The sequence below is a fragment of the Herpailurus yagouaroundi genome, unplaced genomic scaffold (genome assembly GCF_014898765.1).
Source record: "Herpailurus yagouaroundi ecotype Mexico unplaced genomic scaffold, PumYag 483, whole genome shotgun sequence".
Taxonomy (NCBI): Eukaryota; Metazoa; Chordata; class Mammalia; order Carnivora; family Felidae; genus Herpailurus; species Herpailurus yagouaroundi.
The window spans coordinates 50,448-73,548 of record NW_024412700.1 but is presented as its reverse complement, the minus strand read 5'-3'; the positions used below and the strand labels follow the sequence as shown (position 1 = coordinate 73,548).

The 23,101-nt window shown below is 46.8% G+C and overlaps 2 protein-coding genes across 10 annotated transcripts; one reads left to right on the top strand and one right to left on the bottom strand.

Moving 5' to 3' along the window:
* Window positions 1–509: 509 nt before the first annotated feature.
* Window positions 510–23,089, top strand: TMEM176B (transmembrane protein 176B). Of its 6 annotated transcripts, none has more exons than XM_040464491.1 (9): window positions 510–717; window positions 10,444–10,550; window positions 15,297–15,460; window positions 18,454–18,662; window positions 20,400–20,510; window positions 20,869–20,925; window positions 21,148–21,378; window positions 22,284–22,403; window positions 22,743–23,089. In XM_040464491.1, the coding sequence occupies exons 4-9, from the start codon at window positions 18,459–18,461 to the stop codon at window positions 22,833–22,835; spliced, it is 816 nt and encodes a 271-aa protein (XP_040320425.1). In that variant the 5' UTR covers window positions 510–717; window positions 10,444–10,550; window positions 15,297–15,460; window positions 18,454–18,458; the 3' UTR covers window positions 22,836–23,089. The 6 variants fall into 6 exon arrangements, with proteins under 6 accessions (XP_040320425.1, XP_040320424.1, XP_040320427.1 ...); XM_040464490.1 differs by having other exon boundaries at window positions 18,451–18,662; XM_040464493.1 differs by having other exon boundaries at window positions 10,305–10,550; window positions 18,451–18,662.
* TMEM176A (transmembrane protein 176A) lies at window positions 6,809–14,981 on the bottom strand. 4 transcript variants are annotated; one of them, XM_040464498.1, is made up of 7 exons: window positions 14,856–14,981; window positions 13,900–14,101; window positions 13,326–13,436; window positions 12,173–12,229; window positions 11,780–12,001; window positions 11,134–11,241; window positions 6,809–7,156 (listed from the first exon to the last, which is right to left on the bottom strand). In XM_040464498.1, the coding sequence occupies exons 2-7, from the start codon at window positions 14,095–14,097 to the stop codon at window positions 7,115–7,117; spliced, it is 738 nt and encodes a 245-aa protein (XP_040320432.1). In that variant the 5' UTR covers window positions 14,098–14,101; window positions 14,856–14,981; the 3' UTR covers window positions 6,809–7,114. The 4 variants fall into 4 exon arrangements, with proteins under 4 accessions (XP_040320432.1, XP_040320430.1, XP_040320433.1 ...); XM_040464496.1 differs by lacking the exon at window positions 6,809–7,156 and adding an exon at window positions 10,480–10,769; XM_040464499.1 differs by lacking the exon at window positions 6,809–7,156 and adding an exon at window positions 10,480–10,769 and having other exon boundaries at window positions 13,900–14,097.
* Window positions 23,090–23,101: the final 12 nt, after the last annotated feature.

Sequence of the window (23,101 nt, the reverse complement as noted above, 5' to 3'; positions counted from 1 at the left end):
AAGAGTTGGACATTTAACCGACCGAGCCACCCAGATTCCCACCCCCCACTTTTTGAATTTATGTATTTAGAGCGAGAGGAGGACAGAAAGAGAGAGAGGGAAGAATTCTTTATGTTGGGTTAAACCATACGAAATCTCTAGTATTTGACCATTTTTGACTTACAAAACAGGTGGTTTCATATGGTTCAACTGAACACATTCTGGATACTGGACCTTTGTTAATTATATGTATTGATAAATATTTTATCACACTATATGGCTAATCTTTTTGTTTTCTTCATTTATTTTTTGAGGGTCAGAAGTTTCTAATTTTAATGTAGTTGGATTTTCAGTTTTTCCTCTACATGGCTAATACTTTTTATGTCCTGTTTCAGAAACCCTTCTTGTCTTTTGTGCTGAAGGTGACCAGACTGTGGGGGCTTGGAGCTGTGTTCCTAGGACGTTCTGTTCTGGGGCCTGGGTCACAATGCTTCCACTGTGGGGTAGACAGATTCCTTTGACACCTAAGACTTGGCTGGGTTGGGTGGAGGAGAGAGACCACTCCTGGGGTTCTTCTACCATGGATCCCAATTTTCCAAGAAGAGCTTTCCAGAAGGCTGCTCCCCCACCATTCTTATGAGTGTGGAAGGTCTTCTCAATGAGCCGACCTGTGTGCCACTTGGGGCAGGACTGAGCTAACATCTCCGTGGATGCTCAAGCGGGGTGGGCTGTGACAGGGTGAGTCCAACTCAGAACTGGGATATCTGGTTCCTGAATTGTGTCCCTGGAGCAGATGAGGTGGCACAGGGAAAAAACTGGCTGGAGACAGTAGAGCAGTAGGAAGCACCCTTCCCCCTCTATATCTGGAGTATTGGGAATGTAATAACATGATTCTGACCAATTGGCTCACGAGGAGCAGGTGGCCTAAGGACATGCCTGATAGAGGAGGGGGAAAATGTCATGATTTATTGGATCTTATTCCTCAGTGTCACCAGGGTTGGGCAAGGCAGGGAACTGTCCAACCTGTTTAGTTTCACTTCGACTATCCACAGTGCCTGCCACATGGAGATAATAGTAGATATTTCTTCAAAAGTGCATTCATAGTTTTCAAAGAATTGTGTGAAAAAAGAGTTATTTTTTACTCTTCTAGTTTCATCTGAACAAAACTTTTAGTAGCCACTAGGTGGCGAGGTTAATCACATCTGTGTGGCTTGTAAGGGGGATTTCTGTTTCGGGGATTTGAATTTAAATTGAATCTTGTTTTAGTTTTGTTTTTGAACTCAGTCATTAAGTTTGAAAAGCATACCGTCATAAGAACCAACTGCAAAGTTGAAATAAAGGCCCTGGTGAATTGCTTTCTTCCTCAAGCTAAAGATGGTATGAATTTCTCTTCCATAGTGTTTCTGAATCAGTCCTTTTATGGCTTGGCTGGATGTAAATTCTTTCCATTCTTTATTCAGATAAACGAATGTCAACTCAGTTTGCCCTTCTGCACAGAAGTCTTTTACTGTCAGAATCTGGCAACCTCCTTTGTTTATTGCCTCTGGCAGATCTGAGTCTCTGAGAAAAACCTGGCCCATTTACAAGTCACCTCCACGGCTCTTCCTCAGCCCTCCCCCCACTCCCCCCTCTTCTGCCCCAACAGCCTCACAGAGTCCCGGGATCTTTGGATTTCTCTTCTGCAGGAAATCAGAAGTCACGTCATCCCTGCTTTTTGTTTAAAACAAAACAAAACCCAAAAGCAATTTGTTTATTTGAAAATACAGCTAAGATCAGTTTTGAGGTATTTGGTTTTTATTTTATTTTATTTTATTTTATTTTATTTTATTATTTTATTTTAATTTTGAGAGAGAGAGAGAGAGAGAGAGCACAAGCAGGGGAGGGGAAGAGAGGGAGAGAGAGAAACTCCTAAGCAGGCTCTGCACTGTCAGTACAGAGCCCAGTGCAGGGTCAAACTCACAAACTATGAGATCGGACATGATCCAAGATCAAGAGTCAGATGCTCAACCCACTAAGCCACCCAGACGCCCCTTGAGGTATCGGTTTTGATGGGGAAAATGAAGATACACATCTGGAAATGACTCTGAGACTTTGAGATAGAGATAGGCAAATTACCTCAAATTTATCTCATTATTATTATAGTAAAACTGACTTTTTTTCCCCTGTGAACAGTTCTGTGAGTTTTAATGCATGCATAGATTCATGTAATCAACACCATGATCAGGATAAAGAATAGCACCATCACCCCCAAAACTCCCTTGCACTACACCTTGTTTAGTCACAGTTTCTGTTCCACATTGTGCCTGTACTCAACAATTACAAAAAATATTGTGCCACTTCCTCTGGCCATCATGGTTTCTGATGAGAAACCACAGAAATTTGGATGACTCTTCTTTGTAGGTAATGGGTCACTTTTGTTGGGTTGTTTTCAAGATTTTTCCTTTGTCTTTAGTTTTTAGCAGTTTGATCCTGATATGTCTGTGCTTGCTTCTTGGAGTTTGTTCTGTGTAGGGTTCACTGAGCTCCCCGAATCTTGAGGTTTATGGCTTTCACCAAATTTGAGAAGTTTTCAACCATATTTATTCACACAAGCAAAAGTCATTCTTCTGGATAGCTTTCATTTACCTCTCCAGATAGTCTTTCCACCTTTCTCTAGCCTTCTGTGTGCCCCAAAGGAGAGTCTCGTATTGATCACATCAGTAAGCTCTCGTGTTCTATGACTTCCCACTGGGTTTGGCCAATAGGAAACACTAGCAAGAGATGGGAGGGGGGTACTTTGGGTATTTACTTGCCAGGATTCCTCCCTGAAAGTTCATCTCAGGCTGGCTGTGTCTCTCTTGGAAGGGGACAGCTCAAATCAAGCACCATCCCTGTCAACTTTCTCGGTGTCTGGCTGAAACACAGCAATTGCTTCCTTTCCTCATCTTTTGGGCCGAGAAGTAATGATACCCTCCCTGATCCCCCTAGGTTAAGGACCCCAGTAGGGCATGATCACATACAGTTCCCTACAGTTTGCTGGCACCCTTGTACATAGCCCCTTTATCAAACACTTCTCAAATGATCCACTTCGAGTGTGCTGTCCATTTTTTGCATGGACCCTGACAAAAAGAGTGGTTTTTTTTAGGACCACAGTTGGCCTGTCACCCCCATCATTCCTAAGGACTCATCACCCTTGAGCAGGCAGCTGTCTCTCATTGTTCCTACAGGTTTTGGTACTTTTCCGAGTTGGGCATCCTGAAGAACAAAGGTCCATTCAATTTTTGCTGATAGGTTTTACATCAATAGATTTGATGAATGACTTTTGCACTAGTCATTATTGCATATTGTTTTGAAATTAACTCAAGCAAAGGAAGTCCTGATATGTACTTTTTATTGTGATTATATCATTCAAACGAAGGGGGAAGAAAATGTTTATGTGCAATTTTTGTAATCACAATCATAATCATAATGCGTCTACCACCTAGGTTAAGAAGAAACTATGACCACTACTGCAGACCTCTATGCAATTCTCCGTAGACATACTTTCCCCCTCCCCATATCTGATTCCCCTACCCTGGTTTTCCTCTTATCCATCTCCCTGCTTTCCTTTTTAGTTTTGAGATATGTAATTATAAATAACACATTCTTTTATTTTGAAGTACTGAGGGGCAAGTACGAAGCTGGGTGTGTCAGGAATGGTCAAGACGGCCATCCCTGCGTGAAGATCAGAGACTGGATTGCCCTTCAGCAAGTCATGGGAACCCTTTCTGACAGAAGTCGGTACAGAGTTAGGAGCAAGTCTAGGGAAATGTAGAAGTCACCAGATCTGAGGCTGCTGCCAGGGCTGTATTATGGGCCAGAAGGAATATGGTCAGTGGGTCACCATAGCTCACCTCCCACTCACTGGGCTTGGACAGAGCAAAGCAGAGCCCTTCTTTAGGGGGTGATAGGACCATCCTCGGCATACCCAGGTGGTAGGATACTAAGGGGACATGCACAGGATGCAGACAATTCAAGTAAAATAAGAACCTGACCATTTCAGTCTTTGGTCTGATGCTGGTTGATCATACCCCACTTTTCTTCTATGACTCATGTTATCCACGTAGGCCCAAACAATGCTTCTTTAAATATATATAACCAGGGGCACCTGGGTGCCTCAGTCGGTTAATTGTCAGACCCTTGATCTCAGCTCAGGTCGTGATCTCACAGTTCATGAGCTCTGTGGTGACAGCATGGAGCCTGCTTGGAATTCTCTCTCTCCCTGTCTCTCTCTGTTCTTTCCCCACTTGTGCTCTGTCTGTCTCTCTCTCTCAAAATAAATAAACTTAAAAAAAAAAGATATATAATGAGCTTTCAATTATCTATAATCAAGTTGTGCTTTCCAGCTTCTGCTCTGGGAGATACTCAGTCTTTTTTTTTTTTTATGTTTATTTATTTATTTTGAAAGGTGGGGGGAGGGACAGAGAGAGTGAGACAGAGAATCAGAAGCAGGCTCGGCTTTGTTCGAACAGAGCCTGTCTGACACAGGGCTCGAATTCATGAACCGTGGTCAGATTATGACTTGAGCCCAAATCAAAGGTTGGATGTTGAACTACTGAGCCACCCAGGTGCCCAACATACTCATTCTTTAGATGAAGGATTTTATCCACAATATGCTGACTAGACAGGCTTAGCTCTCACTCTTTTGAGGGGAATTGTATTAATTAGAGTAACATCTGGCTGTAAGTGACAGAATATGTAAAATAACCCAAGTTTCTTTCTCACATGAACACTTAGGCGAGCAGCCCAGGATTGAGTATGTTGTACTATGGGTTACACTTTTTCTGTCCTGTTGTTCTCCAATGAATGGACTCTAGTCCCAAATCACCTTCTGGTCTAAGAAGGCTTGCTCTGGACCCAGCTATCACACCTGCATTCCAAACATCATGAAAGAGGGCACAGTGGGAAGAGGACACAACCCCTCAATGGGTGCTGCAGGGAACTGCACGTACTACTTTCTCCTAAATCTCATTGCCTAGAATTGAGTGACTTGATCATACTTTGCTGGAAAAGAGATTGAGAAATCTAGTCTGCATTCTGAGAAGTTATGTGCCCAGTTAACACCCAGATGGCCTATTATAAGGAATAAAGGAAAAATGAAAACTGGAGAACAATACTAATCTCTGAGGAAGGGCACCCCATTGCTATTTCTAGGCACAGCAGACCACACCTTCTACTGTGCCTGCACAGTTCAGGTCCACTGATGGCTTAGCTCTGGTCTCCCTAATGCAAATCTAGAAGTTCAAAGGAGGGGATAGTATTTCCATTTGGGGATGTTATTTTACCTCCTTTGAGGGAAGGAGGAGAGAGGATTTGGGGATTGGTGAGTACTTTCTGTTCTCCCCAATTTTGTCTCCAGTAATCCACATTGCTTTGACAAATTTGTACTGTGGGGTGTCCAATTTTTTAGACAGTGTTATATTTATATTTATCACTCAATCCTTACATTAACCATGGATTTTAGGTACAATTGCCTCTGTTTTACTTTATTTTTTAATTTTTAAAGATTTAGATATTTTTGAGAGAGACAGAGAGACCGCAAGCGGGGAAGGGGCAGAGAGAGGGGCAGGACAGAAGATATGAAGCAGGCTCTGCACTGACAGCAGTGAGCTAGATGCGGGGCTCAAACTCACAAAACTATGAGACCTGAGCCAAAGTCAGACCCTTAACCGACGGAGCCACCCACGTGCCCCCAATTGTCCCCATTAAAAAAAAATTAATGTTTATTTAGTTTTGAGAGAGACAGAGACAGAGTGCAAGCAGAGGAGAGGCAGAGAGAATGGAAGACAGAATCTGGAGCAGGCTCCAGGCTCTGAGCAAGCTGTCAGCACAAAGCCTGACGTGGGGTTCAAACTCACAAACCGTGAGATCATGACCTGAGCTGAAGTTGGACGCTTAACTAACTGAGCCACCCAGGTGCCCTGCAATTGTCCTCATTTTAAAAGTGAAAAGACTATATTGCTCAGGAGGTAATTGTAACTGACTCAATGTTGAGGAGCTAGTAAGTGGCAGTGCTGGGATTTGTACTCAGGTCTTCTTACTTCTGACCCAAAACTTGTCCATTCCTGCATTATTCTCCCTGTTGTCTCTGGTTTGACTCTGCCAGCCAGGGAGCTGTCTGGTCTGAATGCCTACCTGGTCCAATTCCCCACCCCCCCTTTTTTTAAAAATGCTTATTTAGTTTTGAGAGAGAGGGAGAGGGAGGGGCAGAGAGACACACACACACACACACACACACACACACACACACACACAGAATTCAAAGCAGGCTCCAGGCTCTGAGCTGTCAGCACAGAGCTCGATGTGGAGCTCCAACTCACAAACCATGAGATCATGACCTGAGCAAAATCAGATGCTTAACCAACTGAGCCACCCAGGTGCCCCTGGTCCAACTCCTTATTTGAGTTTCATGGGACAGTGAGATTGTCTGCTGATCTTGGTCTTTTTTTTTTAAGCTTATTTATTTATTTTGAGACAGAGCACGTGCACTTCCACACGTGCACGAGCAGGGGAGGGATAGAGAGAGAGGGAAAGACAGAATCCCAAGCAGGCTCTATGCTCAGCGCAGCACCCAACTCAGGGCTCTATCTCATGAACTGTGAGATCATGACCTAGCTGAAACCAACAGTCAGACACTTAACCAACTGAGCCACCATACGTCCCTGTTCTTGGTCTTTTGATCTGTATCAATTTGAGAATTGGCTAAGCAAGAACTAAGAAAGGCTGTTGAGTTTTTGATTGGAATTTCATTGAATTAATGAGTCAATTTGGAGCAAGAAGCCATCTTTACAGAACGGAGTCCTCCCTTCTGTTGACATGGTGTATGCATTTCTATTTATTTAGGTATTCATAAACAGTTTCCATTAATTTTATTAATGTCTTGAATATATAGATTTGATCTTAGGTAACTTACAGTTTCCTTGTTATTGTAAATGGTTTCTTTAAGAAGTTATTTTCTCTTTTTTTTAATCAGTAAGGAAATAATTTTTTTCATAGACAGATATTAAAAGGTAAGCAATCCAAGGCTGGTTTGGCACATGCAATCATGCTGTGGAAGGCACAGGCTCCTTGGGTCTTCCTTTGCACCATCTCCATCCTGTGGATGGTACCCTCCTCATTATAAGACAGCTCTTCCAGCTGGAAGTACAGGTTCCTGCTTCTGGGAGAGAATGAATAAAATGGGAGAAGGAACAAGTTCTGCTGAATTGACCACTAGTGGCCTTTTCTTCTGTAGGAATGCTCTCTGCCTTAAAGTCTGATTTTAACAGAGCCAGAGCAATTTAATTCTTATATAACAAAATATTTGTATTATATATAAAATGTGTAATTGTTTAAAAATGTTTTTAAGGGGCGCCTGGGTGGCGCAGTCGGTTAAGCGTCCGACTTTAGCCAGGTCACGATCTCGCGGTCCGTGAGTTCGAGCCCCGCGTCAGGCTCTGGGCTGATGGCTCAGAGCCTGGAGCCTGTTTCCGATTCTGTGTCTGCCTCTCTCTCTGCCCCTCCCCCGCTCACACTCTGTCTCTCTGTCTCTCAAAAATAAATAAACATTAAAAAAAATTAAAAAAATGTTTTTAATGTTTTTATTTTATTTTTTTTAAATTTTTTTTTCAACATTTATTTATTTTTGGGACAGAGAGAGACAGAGCACGAACAGGGGAGGGGCAGAGAGAGAGGGAGACAGAATCGGAAACAGGCTCCAGGCTCTGAGCCATCAGCCCAGAGCCTGACGCGGGGCTCGAACTCACGGACCGCGAGATCCTTACCTGGCTGAAGTCGGACGCTTAACCGACTGCGCCACCCAGGCGCCCCTAATGTTTTTATTTTTGAGAGAGAAACAGAGCGCAAGTGGGGGGAGGGGCAGAGAGACAGGGAGACACAGAATCCGAAGCAGGCTCCAGGCTCCGAGCTGTCAGCACAGAGCCTGACACGGGGCTTGAACTCACAAACTGTGAGATCATGACCTGAGCGGAAGTTGGATGCTTTAGTGACTGAGCCAGCTAGGTGTCCCTCTTGTGTTTTCTTAATTCAGAAAATTCCTCAGCCTTTATGTCTGATTTTCTATTTACTTTTCTCTTTCTTTCTATTTCTTCCTTTTGGAATTCTGTCTATACATGAAATCTAAATATCTCTTAAGTAGTTCTCTATTTTCCATTTCTTTTTTTCTGTCTGAGCTGCATTTCAGATAAATCTTTTAGACCTATCTTCTAGCTTAGTATTTCTCTCTGCAGCTATGTCTAATTTGTTTACTAGGGTTTTTATTCTAATGACTATAATTTTCATTTCTAGAGGTTGTCTTTGGGGTTAAAAAATCTAATAATTTTTGCCAAGCTCTTATTTTTGCCAATACTTTAATTCCTTTTTAAAATTTCTTTAAACATATTAAGCATGCTATTTTTAGATAAGAAAATAGCAATGACTGAAGGATTTGTGTTCCTGATTTGATGTTTGTAAATTTATGCTGAATTTCAGTTTCTTTTTTCTTTTCTCTTCCTTTCTTCTTTCTTTCTTTCTTTCTTTCTTTCTTTCTTTCTTTCTTTTCTTTCTTTCTTTCTTCTGTCTCCATGAAACAGTGTTTTTAGGAATTCTTAGAGGTCCAAGGATGTAGGTGAATTTCTCCTGACAGAATTTGCAATTGGTTTCTGACAGGTGTCTAAGGTCACTACCATCTTGAGGACTTTGAATTCTTTTCTCAGGGTCTCAGATCACCCAAGCAGTAGGAATTCAAGCCCCAAGTCTATATTAGAGTAGATTTGCTTTCATGGGTCTCCAGTCACTTCTTTCACCTAGAGTTTGCTCGTCACATACTTTGATAGGGTGGATTTTCCCCCTAGTTGTTCCCTGAAATTGCAGATTTATATACAGGATTCTTCACTTTGACTCCCCAATTTAAGTGACTCTAGGATTTGATGGCTGCCTTTAGCATGGTTATGAATTGCAGTTTTGGGTTACAGAGTTTGATAGATGCCTCCACAGCAGTGAGCAGGAAACATTAACATAGAGGCTGCTCCTTGCAAGGCCCTGTTCGAAGGACTAGCTCTGGGCTGCCTTCTCCGAATTTGGTTTTTGGAATGTTGTTATACTGATAAGGTTGTTTTGTGTGCTGGAAGCACTGAATTGCATTGTATCAACTTTCCTGGACTGTACAATGTGATTTGAGGTGGACACCTGCTTTTCTTCTGAGAGCCTTGAACTGTGGTCATTGTGCAAGTGGAGAGACTGTCTACGTGAACAGCCTCCGGTAAAAACCCTGGGCTCTGAGACTTCAGTGGGCTTCTCTGAGCAGAAACACTGCATATGTGTTTGTAGGAGTGCTGATAATAGTGACTCCATCTTTGGTCCCCCATCTTGTTCATGTTTGCTAGATCAGAAATGCCAGCCAATGTCGGGATGGAGGAAGCTTGTTTTGCCCCCCCATACATCTGTTAGAGATAACATAGTTTTTCCCTTTCCTGATGCCCGGGTGGTGCCTCAAGACCTAATAAAAGGGTATCTGTCAATTAGGAGCATATAAACCATCTGAGGTGCATGTGAACCCTTTGATCTCATGACAGAATCTGTGGACTGAGGTCTGGACTTTGTGGAGAGTAACTTTGCAGCTGTCGTGGACCCCTTGCGAGTATGTTAGCCTGAATAAAACTCTGTGTAAATGCTATGGAGTGCCTCCTTCATTTTCCAGTCTCAAAGTGCCTTCCAAGGGATACTTGATTATCCTTCCCCCACCTTTGAACTGTGTTACTGTCCCTCCCTTACTGGTAGGAGGATATCGGAAGCCTGAACCCAGACTCCTCCCGAGTCTACCTGATACACTTTGTCCCTGGTTGATACTGCTGTGGACCCTTTTGCTGTAATAAATACAGCCATGAGTACAACCTTGTGCCAAGTTCTATGGATCCTTCCAAGGCAGCACTGAATGTGTGGGTGCTCATAGAAGTCCCAGACAGGCAGATCATAATATCAAGACTCAGTTCTCTGAATTCATGCTCCTACTTCTATTGTAGCCTATTCAAGTTAGCCATGAATTTAAAAATACATGATTCATATAGTTTCCAGAAGTTCTAGGTATTTTTTTCATGGGGCAACTATTCAGGGTTTCTATTTCCTCAACTGTCTTTAAAAGAAAATAATTTCCAAAATGATTACATCTTCTGTTTCTCACTTTTTCGAAACAGCCAAAAAACCAAAAAACAACCCCTCCCTCCCCCAAAAAATAAAACTAATTCTCAGTTTGCCCAGCATTCACTCTGTTAAATCTGAATCATAGGGAGCAGGGCTCAGAGCCCCCCGCTTGCCTCATCCTTTGTACACAGGCACTTGGATGTACAGTTCCAGAACCATCCTCAAAGAGAGGCTACTTTCATGGCCAGTGACTCCAGACCCAGATGGAAGGTTGGGACAGGGAGGAGCATCTTAGGTTTGCATCAGCTCATTCTCCTCCACCTCTCCCAGCCAAGAGAAATTCCCTGGAAGAATTGTGCAAGAAGCTGGGAGCAACAGCAGGACATTTATTAGCACCACTGCTCAGGAGGGACGGGAAGCAGAGCGGGATGGTGAAGGTGAGTCAGCCAGAAGAGCTTCTGTCACGATCAGTGGGGCATGGCAGTGGGCACGGCAGTGGGGGCAGGAGCTGCTGCAGAATCTCTTTTCCCCAGTCTTGTCCTTCTCCCAGGAGCCAGAGGCAGGAACATGCAGTCCAGAAAGAGTCCAGGCTTGAACACTCAGGAAAAGCAAGGCTAGATTTCACTCACATGAAGCAGTTTCTTCTGGTCTGTTTCCTAAGGGAAGCAGAGGGGCAAGATAGCCCAGGGAGAGAAGGTGCAAATCCTTTCCTCCAGGGCAGCTTAGTTCTGGAGCCAACCAGATCCAACACTAGCCTCATGGTACCTGACGCAAAGATCCCTAGAATCCCACCATGGATATGGACTTCCCTGCCTTCCTGGGGTCCTTATCGTGGGGACCACTTGATCAAGGAGTGAGGCTCTCTGAACTGGGCCACCAATGGTGTAGAAAGACAGGCATGATGCCCCTTGGGACTCGCTGTAAGGGCCCTTTTCTCCTCCCCAAGCCATGGGCTCTCCATCTCTGTCTCCTCTGGACAGTCTCTCCACCCAAACACAGAAGCATGCTTTAGGGACTCACCTTACATCGGAGCCTTTTCCAGCAGTACAGACACACGGGGACCAGAGATGCCAGAAGCAGCAGAGCCCAAACCCCCAAGAGCATGGCCTGAAAACTTATGAACAGGACCTGGGGACAGAGGACCAAATCTGTCACCACCAAAGTGCTGCCATCTGTGCTCTGTGCTGTCATGCATTTCCAACCTAGGGTCTCTCTCTACCCCTTCATCCTCAAGTCTGTAGCTTCTTGAGGGGCTGAGGAAGGAGCTGTGCATGGGGGGTAAACGAGTCCAGCACGCAGAGAGCAGCCAGAAACCCCTCTCATCAGACCTCAGTGTCCTTGTTCCGACAGTGAAGGGCTCGGGCTACGATTTGGTGCCCCAGCAGCCCCACGGCTTGAGAGGATCAAGGGAGAACATGCATTTAATGCCTTTGCAGTACTTTGCACACTCACAAGGTTAATTCATTTATTATTATTTCAGTGTTTGTATTTTCCACAAATCTGTAACACCCACAATCCCAGGAACTATTTCTAGTTTGTTTAATGCCACATTGGTGGTGACACTAGTCAAGCTAGGTGTGGAACAGGTAACACAGCCTTACTCTTGTGTTCCATCTTGGTCTTTCCTGCCCACTGCCAGCTGCACCCCTCCCTCTTGCCCCCCTACCTTCAGCATGTTCAGATAGGAGAGACACAGGTGCAGCCTTCTGACTTCTTCTGGACTCGGAGTGCTGGGGGGCGGGGTGCCCCTGTACCAGGTGCTCGAGGAGACATCACAGATAAAGTCTCCAAAATCAAAGTAGCCCTTATAGAAATTATCAGCCCCAATGATGATAGCAGCAATGGCCGTGGAGAAAGCTGCCAGGGCGAGCAGGGTCCTCAGCAAGGCCTGGTGAGCAGAGGAGGCAGAGAGAGACCTTGGAGACTCAGCGTCTCTGGGAACCCAGTTGGGGAGAGAGGGGTAGGCCCATGTAGCCTATGTGTGTTTGAGCAGAAGGCTTGGTTGGGTGGCCTCCAGCTTCTGGGCCTGGTGCCTACTCCTGCCCTTCCCCAAACTCACCCAGTAGATGCCACCCCGTTTCTCATAAATGAAGGCAACAGCTCCAGCCAGCACAGCCTGGGGAGAGATGGATGAGAGCAGGGCTAACACAGCAGATACAAGACTTTCAGCTGCCAGTAACCCCATCAGACAGAGCCAGCCATGGGCTGGTCCTTCCTTGGCGCACTGCAGGTGGGCCTGAAGTTTTGAGCTAAGCTTTGTCATCTGTAGTAAGCTAATGGTGATGGTTGGGCCAGGATCAAACTCTCGAGGTGACAGGATCCTCTGTTTTAGGGACATTGGAGAGCCCTCCCTCCTTTCTCCAAAACCTTCCTTTTAAAGCAATGGTGCTTTGTGAAAGTTCCAGATGGTGGATGCCCTAGGATATTGGAGAAGCTCTCAGTGCAGGATGAGTCTCTGGGTGGTCTCTAGTCCAGGCACCTGTCCCAGCAGGTGCTCAGCAACCCCACAACCCGGGCTGATAGACCAGGACATCTAGCACATCATGGTAGACAGATGGATTCGAATCCTATCTGCAATTCTAGAACTAATCTGAGTGTTTTGCCTTTGGGTAGATGAGGATGATTACTTTTGGCTCCTCTCTCAATAAATGCGTGTGTTTTGCTATTACTCTGTGCGTGTGGGCATGCCAAAGGGCCCCTCAGTGCTACCATGACCTGCCCCCAAGCCCTTGTTGCACACACCCATCTGTTGACATTCATCACTGTCATTCAGTGACCCCTATTGGATTCCCACTGTGTACAGGTCCCGCACAGGGCACCAGGAAATGATGAAGAGTTGACTTTATCTTGTAGAGTATACACTCTCTAGTATGTTCTTCCTCCTCATCTCAATGCAAGTGTCTGGAAATCAGCTATGTCCTAGAGCCTTGGTTGATGTTTGCTGAATTGGGGTGAAGTGGCCCACCTGGTGGGAGAAGGCCGGGGTGGGAAACCAGGATAGCTGGCCAGTCGACTTTGGACAGACCACTACTTTCCTTGGCTGTTTTTTCATCTGCATTCTCAGCCTAGAATAACTGAGGGACTTTTTGATTGCTGACATTTTATAGTACCATGGATGATGGTGCTGGTGCTGATGGTGGTGGTTTATCACCTCTGATAGGAGGTGACTCTGCCCCTTCTTGGCCTGTCAACCATCCCCTTGCCGCACTCACCACAGCCCCTGTCCAGATGGCAGCTCCTGAGTTGCACAAGGGGGAAGAGTAGAAGATGTACAGGAAACTCCCTAGCACCCCACTCAACACCCCCAGCACGATCTGTACCACCTGGAGGAAAAGAGAAGAACTAAGAGCTGATTCCCAGATGCCTGGGCCCAGGAGCAACCCTCTGACCCCAAGTCTCAGGCAGCTTTGAGGATTCCAGGTATAAACAGTTGGAACCCCCCATGGAAGAGAAATGGAGAAGGGAGAAGAGAGGAGGGAGAGCCAGCCCACGCTGGGTCTGGAGGAGGGGAGAGGATGGCTCAGGGCTCCACCAGGTGGGACTTTAAATGGCCATGTCTCTCCTGCACCCTTTTAGCCCAAAGCCCACTCTGCCTACAGCTTTTATGGAGAAGCCAGTAAGTACATAAAAAAGTCAGAAATGGAGCACAGGAGATCTTGATTTCTAATAAGATAAAACTGGCTCAGCATCTGATTCAGAGAGGCTGGTAAGGAGTGTGCACAGCAAAAGAAAGTTCTTCTTTTCCTGATGTGGGGAGCATGGGCACCCCTCTGGGCCCCTACTCACCCAGGAGGCCACCAGTATCCGGCTCCTGCTCCTGGTCTGGGAGAGGTCGCTGGAGATGGGGGAACGAAGCAAGGAGCATCCACTTATCAGGAGTTTGGCCAGAGCTGACTCCTGGTGGATGTGCACATCAATGTGGGTGGGCTGCAGGGCTCCAGGGGCCACCTCATCACTGTCTACTGTCCCCATGCCCGTGGACATCTTTCTGGGAGGGAGGAGGAAGGGAGTGTCAGGGAGAGCATTGGCAGAATGTTTCCAAAGATTTCACTGGCCTTTGGGATTGGTGGAGGTCCCTGATCACAGAGCAACATCCCTGGCCCTTTCTTGAGAGGTGTCCTGTCAGGACAGCTTAACTCTCCTGGTGCTGTGGCAAATGCTGAGCCCACTGGAGCCTCCCCCTTCACCCTCAACCTGCTGTCCCCCCATCATCCCATGGCCTTGAGGTCTGCACCAAGCAGTGCCCTGGATTCCTCACCTCTCCAGACTCTTCCCAACCTGCATGTGCCATCGCGGTCCCCACCCGGAGCCCTTGGGCTCCTGGGAAGAACCCAAGTGACGGGCTTCCAGGTGAACTTCTGTTGCCGCAGGTGCTCCACAGAGGGCCCGGGGATCCCCCTCAGCCCCTAAACACCTCCCTCTCTACCAACAGCCATTCAGCTCTGCACGGCCTGTTCAAGCTGCGCTCCCCACTCCCACACACATCACACATAAGGAAGGACCAAGTTGTGTGCCTGTGGAGGTGGAGGTCAAGGCCAGACTGACTTGGTATCAAAGAGGGACACACCTGCCTTCTGCTCCTGCCACCTTCCTGGAGTCCATTCTCCACAGGCAGTTGGTCCCTCCCTCCCACCATCCTCAGCAAGTTCTGGACCAGGCTTTGGAGGCTTGTGAGGGGGCGGATGGGAGTCCGGTGGGGAAGGGTCCTGGGAAAGGGTTGCCTGGCTGTGGGCTTGCCTCACCTGCTCTCTCTTTGGGTTTCCGGATGGGGGACGGCAGGGAGTGTGCCAACAGGGAGGGCTGAGCTGGAGCTGGGCACCAGGCGGATGGAGAAAGAGGTTGATAGAACACCAGAGGGGCAGGGTGGAGGAGGGGCAGGCTGAATTTTAGCCGCAGCCTCTCTGGAAGACAGCCCAGGCAGAAGGGCCCCTGTGTGGGGGGTTTCCAGCTGCCAGTACATCCTTGGGCTCCAGCTTGGAGAGCATGGGGGCAAGGTGGGTGGACTGGGAGTCCATAGAGGTGATCAGCCCAGGGAAACCCTGGGAAGCTTCCCTCTCCCCCATGGCCACCTGGGCAGGTGCTTTCTGAACACAGATCTGCCAGTGCTGTGAGTGTGTGTGTGTGTGTATGTGTATGTGTGTGCACTCCCATACACACAGTCTCTTTCTTCCACCCCTCACCAGCCTGGTTATCTACTCAAGACTGGACCCCCCCCAGAGGGGCCCCTTTGCCTCAGCCTTTTTCTGGGAAGTTGCGGTGCTGAAGGTCAGGCCCTCCTCCCTCTACCCCTGGCTTCTGCTCTTCTTCTCCTTCCTACCCGCTGGCAGGGGCTCCCAGAGGACAGCAGGTGAGCAGGGCCCCCACAGGCCAGGTGGCCCCTTCCCTGGAGACTCTCACCACAGGACATTTTTCTCTTGCAGAGTCTCCAAAGCCAGTTCCCAAAGCCCCCATCCTATCTCACAGGATGCTACTTGCCCCCATTCCCAGTTCCTATAGGACCTGCTTGGGGGTGGCGGGATGCCCTAGACAGAATGTGACCTGGGGAAGGGAGGGACATGTACTGGCTGCAGCAGCCTGGCTCTCTATCACCTCACCAGGCCTCACCCTACCTTCATTGCCAGTGCAGTAGCTGAGACTCAGGTGGTTTGGTGGTGAGAAGTCCTTCAGAGTGAAGCTGGAAAGTGGAGGGCCTTGATGTAGCAGGGGTCTGGTGGTGTGGGAGGGGAGTTCTCATGGGATTGGCCTGGTCCAGAGGTAGAGCAGGGGGCTCAGCTGAGCTGGGATTGTAATGTGTTGGGGGAAGTGGTGGTTCCCAGGAGGCTCAGAGAGGGCTGTTCTGTGATGCTGGCTCCTGGGACCCCAGGGGAGATCTGGCTGGAATCCAGCCGGACGTCCTTATGTATGTCTATCAATAAGTCTGAACCTCCTTGTGTGTCTGCAGAACTGTCAAACACCTGTCCTTTTACCTCCAAAAAGAACAGGTAGGTGCAAGTATGGCACTGCTCTGAAAAGAACATAGAATACAAAAGGAAGACTTTAGGATTGCCATCATTGTTGTTGTTAGAATTGTTACTGATATGATTATGATTTCCATCATTGATGCTGAAGTAGGATGCCCATTAGAATTACTATGGAGGGTTGCTTTTGGAGGTGGGCAAGTTGATTCCAAAGTGCATATGGAGAAGTAACCTAGCAAAAATGGCCATGAAAGAAAAAAATAACACGAAGGGTTATGAAATAACTCAGTTAAATATCCTCATTTTTACTCCATACTCTTTAAAGATTTACTCCATATTCATTTAATTAAAAATTTTTTACATTTATTTATTTTTTGAGAGACAGAGTGGGAAAGAGCACGAGTGGAGGAGGGGCAGAGAAAGAAGGAGACACAGAATCTGAAGCAGGCTCCAGGCTCTGAGCAAGCGTTCAGCATACAGCCCGATGTGGGGCTCGCACCCACAAACTGTGAGATCATGACCTGAGCTGAAGTCGGACACTTAACCGACTGAGCCACCCAGGTGCTCCTCATTTAATTTTTTAAAATAAATTTACTCCATACTCATTAAAAATTTTTTTAATTTTTTTTGGAGAGAGAAGGGAGAGGAGCAGGGAAGGGGGCAGAGGGAGAGAGAGAAAGAATCTTAAGCAATCTCCATGCTCAGCACGGAGCCCACAGGGCTCCATCCCATGACCCTGGGATCATGACCTGAGCCGAAATCAAGAGTCAGACACTCAACTGACTGAGCCACCCAGGCACTCCATAAACCCTATACTCATAATTAAAATTGTGGCAATGGTACCCGACTCATCAGAAACACCAATGGGTGGAGTATAAAGACTAGAATAGCCCTGAATTCCAATGAGAATTTCGTTTTTGTTCAAGGGAACATTTTTAATCAGTAGGACAAAGATAATATATTCTTCAAACAGACCTTATCCTTCAGAAGTTAACCATCTGGGGGAAAAAAACCCACAACAACTTGTACCCATACATTCCAACTTACAAGATAAATCCCAGATGGATTGACATTTAAACGTGAAATTGTAAAGAAATATTTGGAAATCATATCACAGATGGCAATTTTTTGAATACGCAAAGAACTCCTACACAAAACAAAACAGTAAAAATGAGAAGGACATAGGATATGAACAGAGAGCTCACAGAAGAAGAGAAAAAAATGGCTCTTAGACATAGGAAACAATGACCAATATCATTCATAATAAGAGAATTGTGGATTGAAATTATACTGGAATAGTCACAGAAAGCAGATCAGTGGTTGCCTCAGGCCAGGGGTTGGGAGGCTTACTGGGCAGGGAACATTGCAGAACCTTTTGCAACATAGAAATGTTCTCTGTCTTGATTGTAGTTGGGGTTGTACAAATGTATGAATTTGTCCAATGTCGCTGAGATATACACTGGAAGGGGGCAGTATATTACATAAAACTAATTAAAATCTAAAATGAAATGTAATTTTCCTGATATGCATTCGAAAAAGACTTAAAGATTTGCTGACACCTTCCTCTGGTCATGGAGAGGGGCAGTGGACCTTCTTCCATCTTGCTCCTAAGTGTGAATTTCATGGGGTAGCTCCATAGAGGGCAGTATCTATTCAAGTGACAAATGCTTATCCCATTTACCTGCCAATTGTTTGTAACCAATTATTCACTGGTTTGTAAGAGACAATTATTGTTTGCAAGAGAAAATAAATGTCTACCAATAGAAGACTGCTTAAAATTCATGATGCGTTCCTACAACAGAATACTTTGCAGCTGGACAAATGAGTGAGAAAGGATCATTTTTGAATACAGTTCTGTGAACAAATCATTGTGCAGACAGTGTATGTAGTATCCTGCCATTTGTGGACAAAGGGGGAAGAGAATATTTTTATATGTTTTTGTGTGCAAAAAATGTCACTGTAGGATATAGAAGAAAATGATAATATTAGTTTCTGACTAGAAGGCAACTTGGTGGTGGGAGAGCAAGAGAGGGAGGGTTTTATATCTTTTATATCTTTTGAATTTTTTCACCATATGGAAGTGTCATGTGTAAATATGTATACTAAGTAAATAATTCAGATTCCTTTCTTTGTCCAACCCAAGACCCAGACAAACCATATCAGACAATTCTGGGGAGAGACCCAAGAATATACGTGGTGAAGAACTCTAGAGGTGATTTGGATTTGCATCCCAGATTAAGGCCAGGTGACATTGATACTTGCTCTGGAAAGACCCTTTGGATGTTGACAAGGGACTGTTTTCTCTCCTTTCACTCAGGTGACATATTCCTTTTTATCTTACTTGGTTCCCAGACCTCACTTCCGTACATCTTCTTCCCAGCAGGAAGGATGACCCAAAATATGGTGACTGTGAATGGAGTCGATGTGGCCTCTACGCTGTCCCAGCCCACTCACATCAACATCCACATCTACCAGGAATCAGCTTTGGCACAATTGTTCAAAGCTGGGGCCTCCCTGAAGGAGCTTTTTTCTCATCCTCTGGACACTAGCCCTTTCAAGGCCAGGATGAGCTATGGGCAGCTGGCACTGGGGGTAAGAGTGGCAGGTACTGCAGAGGATGGTAACTCTCCTTCCATAGGATGGAAAAAAAGTGGGTTGACTCCTCATGAGAACTTACTAATTGTATCCCATCTTTTTTGGGAAAAGAAAGTTTTAGCAGGTTCCCCACACACTTAGATGGAAAAGAATGATGGGCCTCTTCTTTGGTACATACAGCACGGGCTGTCCCAGCTGGAGGTGGGGGATAGGTGGAAGAATCCCTGGGGGCTGTTAGCTCAGTTGAATGGAACCCATGTGAACTGAGGGCCTGCAGATGTGAGGCAATATCATAAGCACTTCAGGGAGAATTACAGAGAGAATCCCTAGGCTGTAACCTAAAAGTGCTCAACATCCATCAGAGGGGATCAGATCACTACACGCATAACTAGAATTAAAGGTAAAGCAGGTGAGATCCTTGGGAATTGACCTGCAGGAGTTGGCATCTGAGCCAGACCTTGAATGGAGGAAGAGTGCATGTAGACAGAGGTGAAAGATGGAAGAAAAAAAAAAAATCCCACGTCAGGAGAATGGCAGGAGCAAGGAGGGAGAAGAGAGTATGCATCGGGCAAGTCCCATCAGAGATAAGAGAATGAGGTTTCTGGCAGATCAGACTGGAAATGCAGCCTAGGGCCCTATTGCTGAGAGCCTTGAGTGACAAGGTGAGAAGTTGTCCTGAATCAGCATCAGTGGTGGGATGGCTGTGGGTGGCTTCTGAGCAGGAACCTGGGCTCTGGGCTGCCTCACAGCTGGGAATTGTCCAGATAAGAAGGGTGGAGGGTCTGCACCTCCTGTGCCTGGGTCACAGTAGAAAAGACAAAGAAACAGAGGAGTCAACATTATCTGTAAATGATGTCTCTGTTACTTGGGAGTGGGTGGGCTTGCGGTACAAAGGAGGAAAGGAATCCAAGAACATGCTGAGGTTTGGAGTGTGGGTGACCAGGGAAGTGAGGTCCTGGAAGTCAGGAGAATAAGACACTGGGGGTGCAAGTGAGGTGTGGAACTTGGACATGACAGATCTGAAATACTGCCGGGATGTGTAGGTGTTGACGTCCAAGAGACTGTTGGGTCTCCAGGAAGCAGGTGCTGAGTCAAGAGTTCAATGTGCAATGTCACAGTGTGACAGCTATGAAATGAAAAAGAAGGGAGCAAGATTGGCAAAGGGAGCCACCAGAGCATGATGCAGTCTCGATAAGGTCTCTGCCAGCCCAGTACAGGGCTCCAGAGCAAGGACTGCCCATTATCGGATGCCATGTTGGATGAAAGTGGCCCTCATACCACTGCCCTGCTTCACCAGTGGCCATTTGGCCATCCCCAAAGAGTGTGCCCATGGCTTGAAAGATGAGGGGACCCTGAAAATGCTGACCACTGAAAGCTGTCAGCCAACACAACTCTTTTTTTCTCTTGAAGGGAGTCCTTTCATCCCATCTTGGATGGGATGATGGGATTCCCAAGGGACAATGAGGAGAAAAAAGTGAGAATCATCAGGTAGGATGACAAAGTGTGATATTTAGGAAAAAGTAATGATAAGAATTCACATCAGAGGGATGGTGAAGAGCCATGATATGCTTGCTGGTTCATGGATGTAAAGGGGCCAGAACCTTCTAGAATCAGAGCTGCAGAGAGGTCAAGACAGGAAAAGGAGAGGAAAGACAGCTAGGTAGGAGCTGAGTGGCCATTCCTGGGGCCTGTGGACTGGTGGAAAGGGACCTGGCTTTTCACCTTGTCTTTCAGGTGACCCAGATATTGCTGGGGGCTGCGAGCTGTGCCCTTGGAGTGTTGCTGTGTTTAGGGCCCTGGATAGAGCTGTGTGCCTCAGGCTGCACCTTCTGGGCAGGGTCTGTGGTGAGTAAGGAAGGGGCTGTAAGCTCAGTGGGAGGCAAGTGGTTATGGGTGAGGAGAAAGTTCCTTTGGATCTGGGTCAGAGATTTGGGGAAGAAACCAAACACCCAGATCCAAATGCCCTTTGCCATGAGGAAGGTGCCTTAAGGGACAAGCAAAACCCTTTTACTCTCTACTTCCCTCCATAAGGCCAGGCTGGGAAGGATGGGGTAGCTGTAGTGGAGCCCATCACAAGTGTCCATATGCTTACTTTCTTTGTCAGTCCTTCGGATCCTGCTTCAAATCTGCAGTCCTGGGAATAAATGAGGGGTCATTTCAGGAGGGTAAACTGGAGGCCTTTTCCTGTGTCTTGTCTTTCCAGGCTATTGTAGCAGGAGCTGGGGCCATTGTCTATGAGAAGCACCGGGGAAAACTTTCAGTGAGTCTTGGGTGTCCTCTGCCCCCTCCTATGTCTGTTTTTCTGCCCTAGTTTTCGGTCTTCTTCCCTTTGGTCCCTGATACCTTGGGATCTTTGCTACTGGGGGGATGGGGAGGGATTTCTGGGCCAGGAAGTGAAGAAGAAGAGACAAGTTTGGAGCCAGGACCTTATGGCTCTATCCTTAATAAGGAGGGTCTGAGCCCCTGCACTTCTCCCTCTTAGGGCTGCATATCAGGTCTGCTCATGCTGGCTGGTGTCGCCACAGCCATGGCTGCTGTTGTCCTTTGTGTGAATAGCTTAACCTGGCAAAGTGATGGCTTCTATGACATCGACTATGTGTGTGATTACCCAGAACCTGCTGCCACAACCACTCGGTACCAAGAGACATGGCAAAGAAGTCACAAGTCACATTGGACAGAGGATAGATGTAAAACCTACATGCAAATACTGATGGTGAGAAGAGTCCAGTCTTCCAGAGATCTATCACAAGGCTCTATTCGCAAGGAGCTAGGGCACCAGAGGGCAAAGATGTAGGCTTTTTGAGCGTGGACCTAGGTCTGTGGTTCAGGAGGTTTTAACTTAGCTGGAGACATATTTCAGACCCTCATGGCATATGAATTCCCTGAATCAAAGGGAATGAGGGGCAAAGAGGAGACACTGAAGAGAGGACATCATGGAATTCCTTTCTAGCTTTCCTGGTGTGCCCCTGTCCCAGTTATCTATTGTTGTATAACACAACACCCAACACGTTGTGGCTTAAAACTGTAACTTGTTATTATTTTTTACATTCTGTGGGTTGGCTGGACTCAGGCAGTCTTCACTTGGGTTTTTTTTCATGCAGTTGTAGTCGGATGTCAGTTGGGGGTGAAGTCGTCTGAGAGCTCATTTGGGCTGGATCTCCAAGATGGCTCTCACATGGCTGGGAGCCCAGCTGAGGCCATCAACCAGAGAGCCTACAATGGCTCCTGCATGCGGCTTGGGCTTGGGCTTCTCACGGCATGGCAACTAGGTTCCAACAGGAAGTATCTCACTGTGCATATTTTAAGAGGCAGGAAATGGAAACTGCCAGGCATAGTGTCACCCTCCACTGTATTTTATTGTTCAAAACAATTATAGGCTGTTCCAGATTCGAGGGGTGGAGAAACAGACCTGCCTCTTCATAAGGTGTGGTAAGGTCACATTGCAGACCACTATGGCGTAGAGCTGTCGCTGTCCACTAGTTGGAAAATGCACTCCGTTTTTGTGGGAAGTAGTTGGTTGGACAGAGTCTGACACCTGGCTGGGTTGATAAGATGGTTGTAAGAGCAGAATCAGAGGAGCAGACTCCTGACTATCTCTTTTTCTTCTTTCATCTCTAGAACTTGTTCCTAGGAATTCGTGCTCTGCTCCTGGCTGTCTGTGTCCTGCAGGTCATTGTATCTTTGGCTTCCCTGAGCGTGGGTCTTCGAAGCTTGTGTGGCCAGAGCTCTCGGCCCCTGGTGAGTTTTCGAGGATGCACTGGGGAAAGAATGGGTCTATTTGGTGAAGCTCTGGGAAAATGGAGGGTCATCAGGGAGCACGGCTCAGTTGCTTTCTGGAACATGGCTGAGCCCTTTGCTGTGCGAGGAGCACGTGCCAGCACCGTGTCTGGGTTGGCCTCTGCCCTCTGCCTCTCCAGGCCCTCCTTTGCCCCTTTCTGTCCCAGATCTCTGGCTAGCTCACCCTCCTCTGTATCTTTTCCTTCACCTCCTCTTTCCTTTCCCAATTTCAAGTTCTATGAAGCTAACAAGGTCCTGTCTTTTCTCCCACAATTATTGACTTCTCCCTGTTTTTTTCAGGATGAGGAAGGGACAGAGAAGAAGCTACTGGGAGAGAATTCAGCGCCTCCCTTCCCCTCCAAGGAGAAGACCATGGATGCCATCATCCTGTGAGCCGCCAAAGACCCTGCCTGGGCTCCCACATGTCCCTGATGGGAGTAGCCCAGCGCTACTGGGGAGGACAGCACCCACTCCCCAGGACTCTTTGCTGACCTGCCCTTCACACTCGCCTCTCTTTTGGCCACTGTCCCGGCCCTCCTCCTCTCCCCACTGTTCCCATCGCAGTGGCCTCAAGTCATTGAACAGGTGTTGTCGCATTTTCTCCAGCGCTAATTAAACAGAAACAACAGGAAACATCATTTTGCCCAGAAAAGATGTGG

What these genes read in the sequence shown, in the direction of transcription:
- TMEM176A (XM_040464498.1), bottom strand. Translation starts at nt 14,097, where the DNA reads ATGTCCACGGGCATGGGGACAGTAGACAGTGATGAGGTGGCCCCTGGA. An exon ending in AACGGGGTGGCATCTACTGG is followed by an intron (nt 12,002 to 12,172) that starts GTGAGTTTGGGG and finishes TCTGCTCACCAG; the next exon opens with GCCTTGCTGAGGACCCTGCT. An exon ending in CCTATCTGAACATGCTGAAG is followed by an intron (nt 11,242 to 11,779) that starts GTAGGGGGGCAA and finishes CTCTGTCCCCAG; the next exon opens with GTCCTGTTCATAAGTTTTCA.
- TMEM176B (XM_040464492.1), top strand. Translation starts at nt 18,459, where the DNA reads ATGACCCAAAATATGGTGACTGTGAATGGAGTCGATGTGGCCTCTACG. An exon ending in CCTTCTGGGCAGGGTCTGTG is followed by an intron (nt 20,511 to 20,868) that starts GTGAGTAAGGAA and finishes TTGTCTTTCCAG; the next exon opens with GCTATTGTAGCAGGAGCTGG. An exon ending in CCTACATGCAAATACTGATG is followed by an intron (nt 21,379 to 22,283) that starts GTGAGAAGAGTC and finishes TTTCATCTCTAG; the next exon opens with AACTTGTTCCTAGGAATTCG.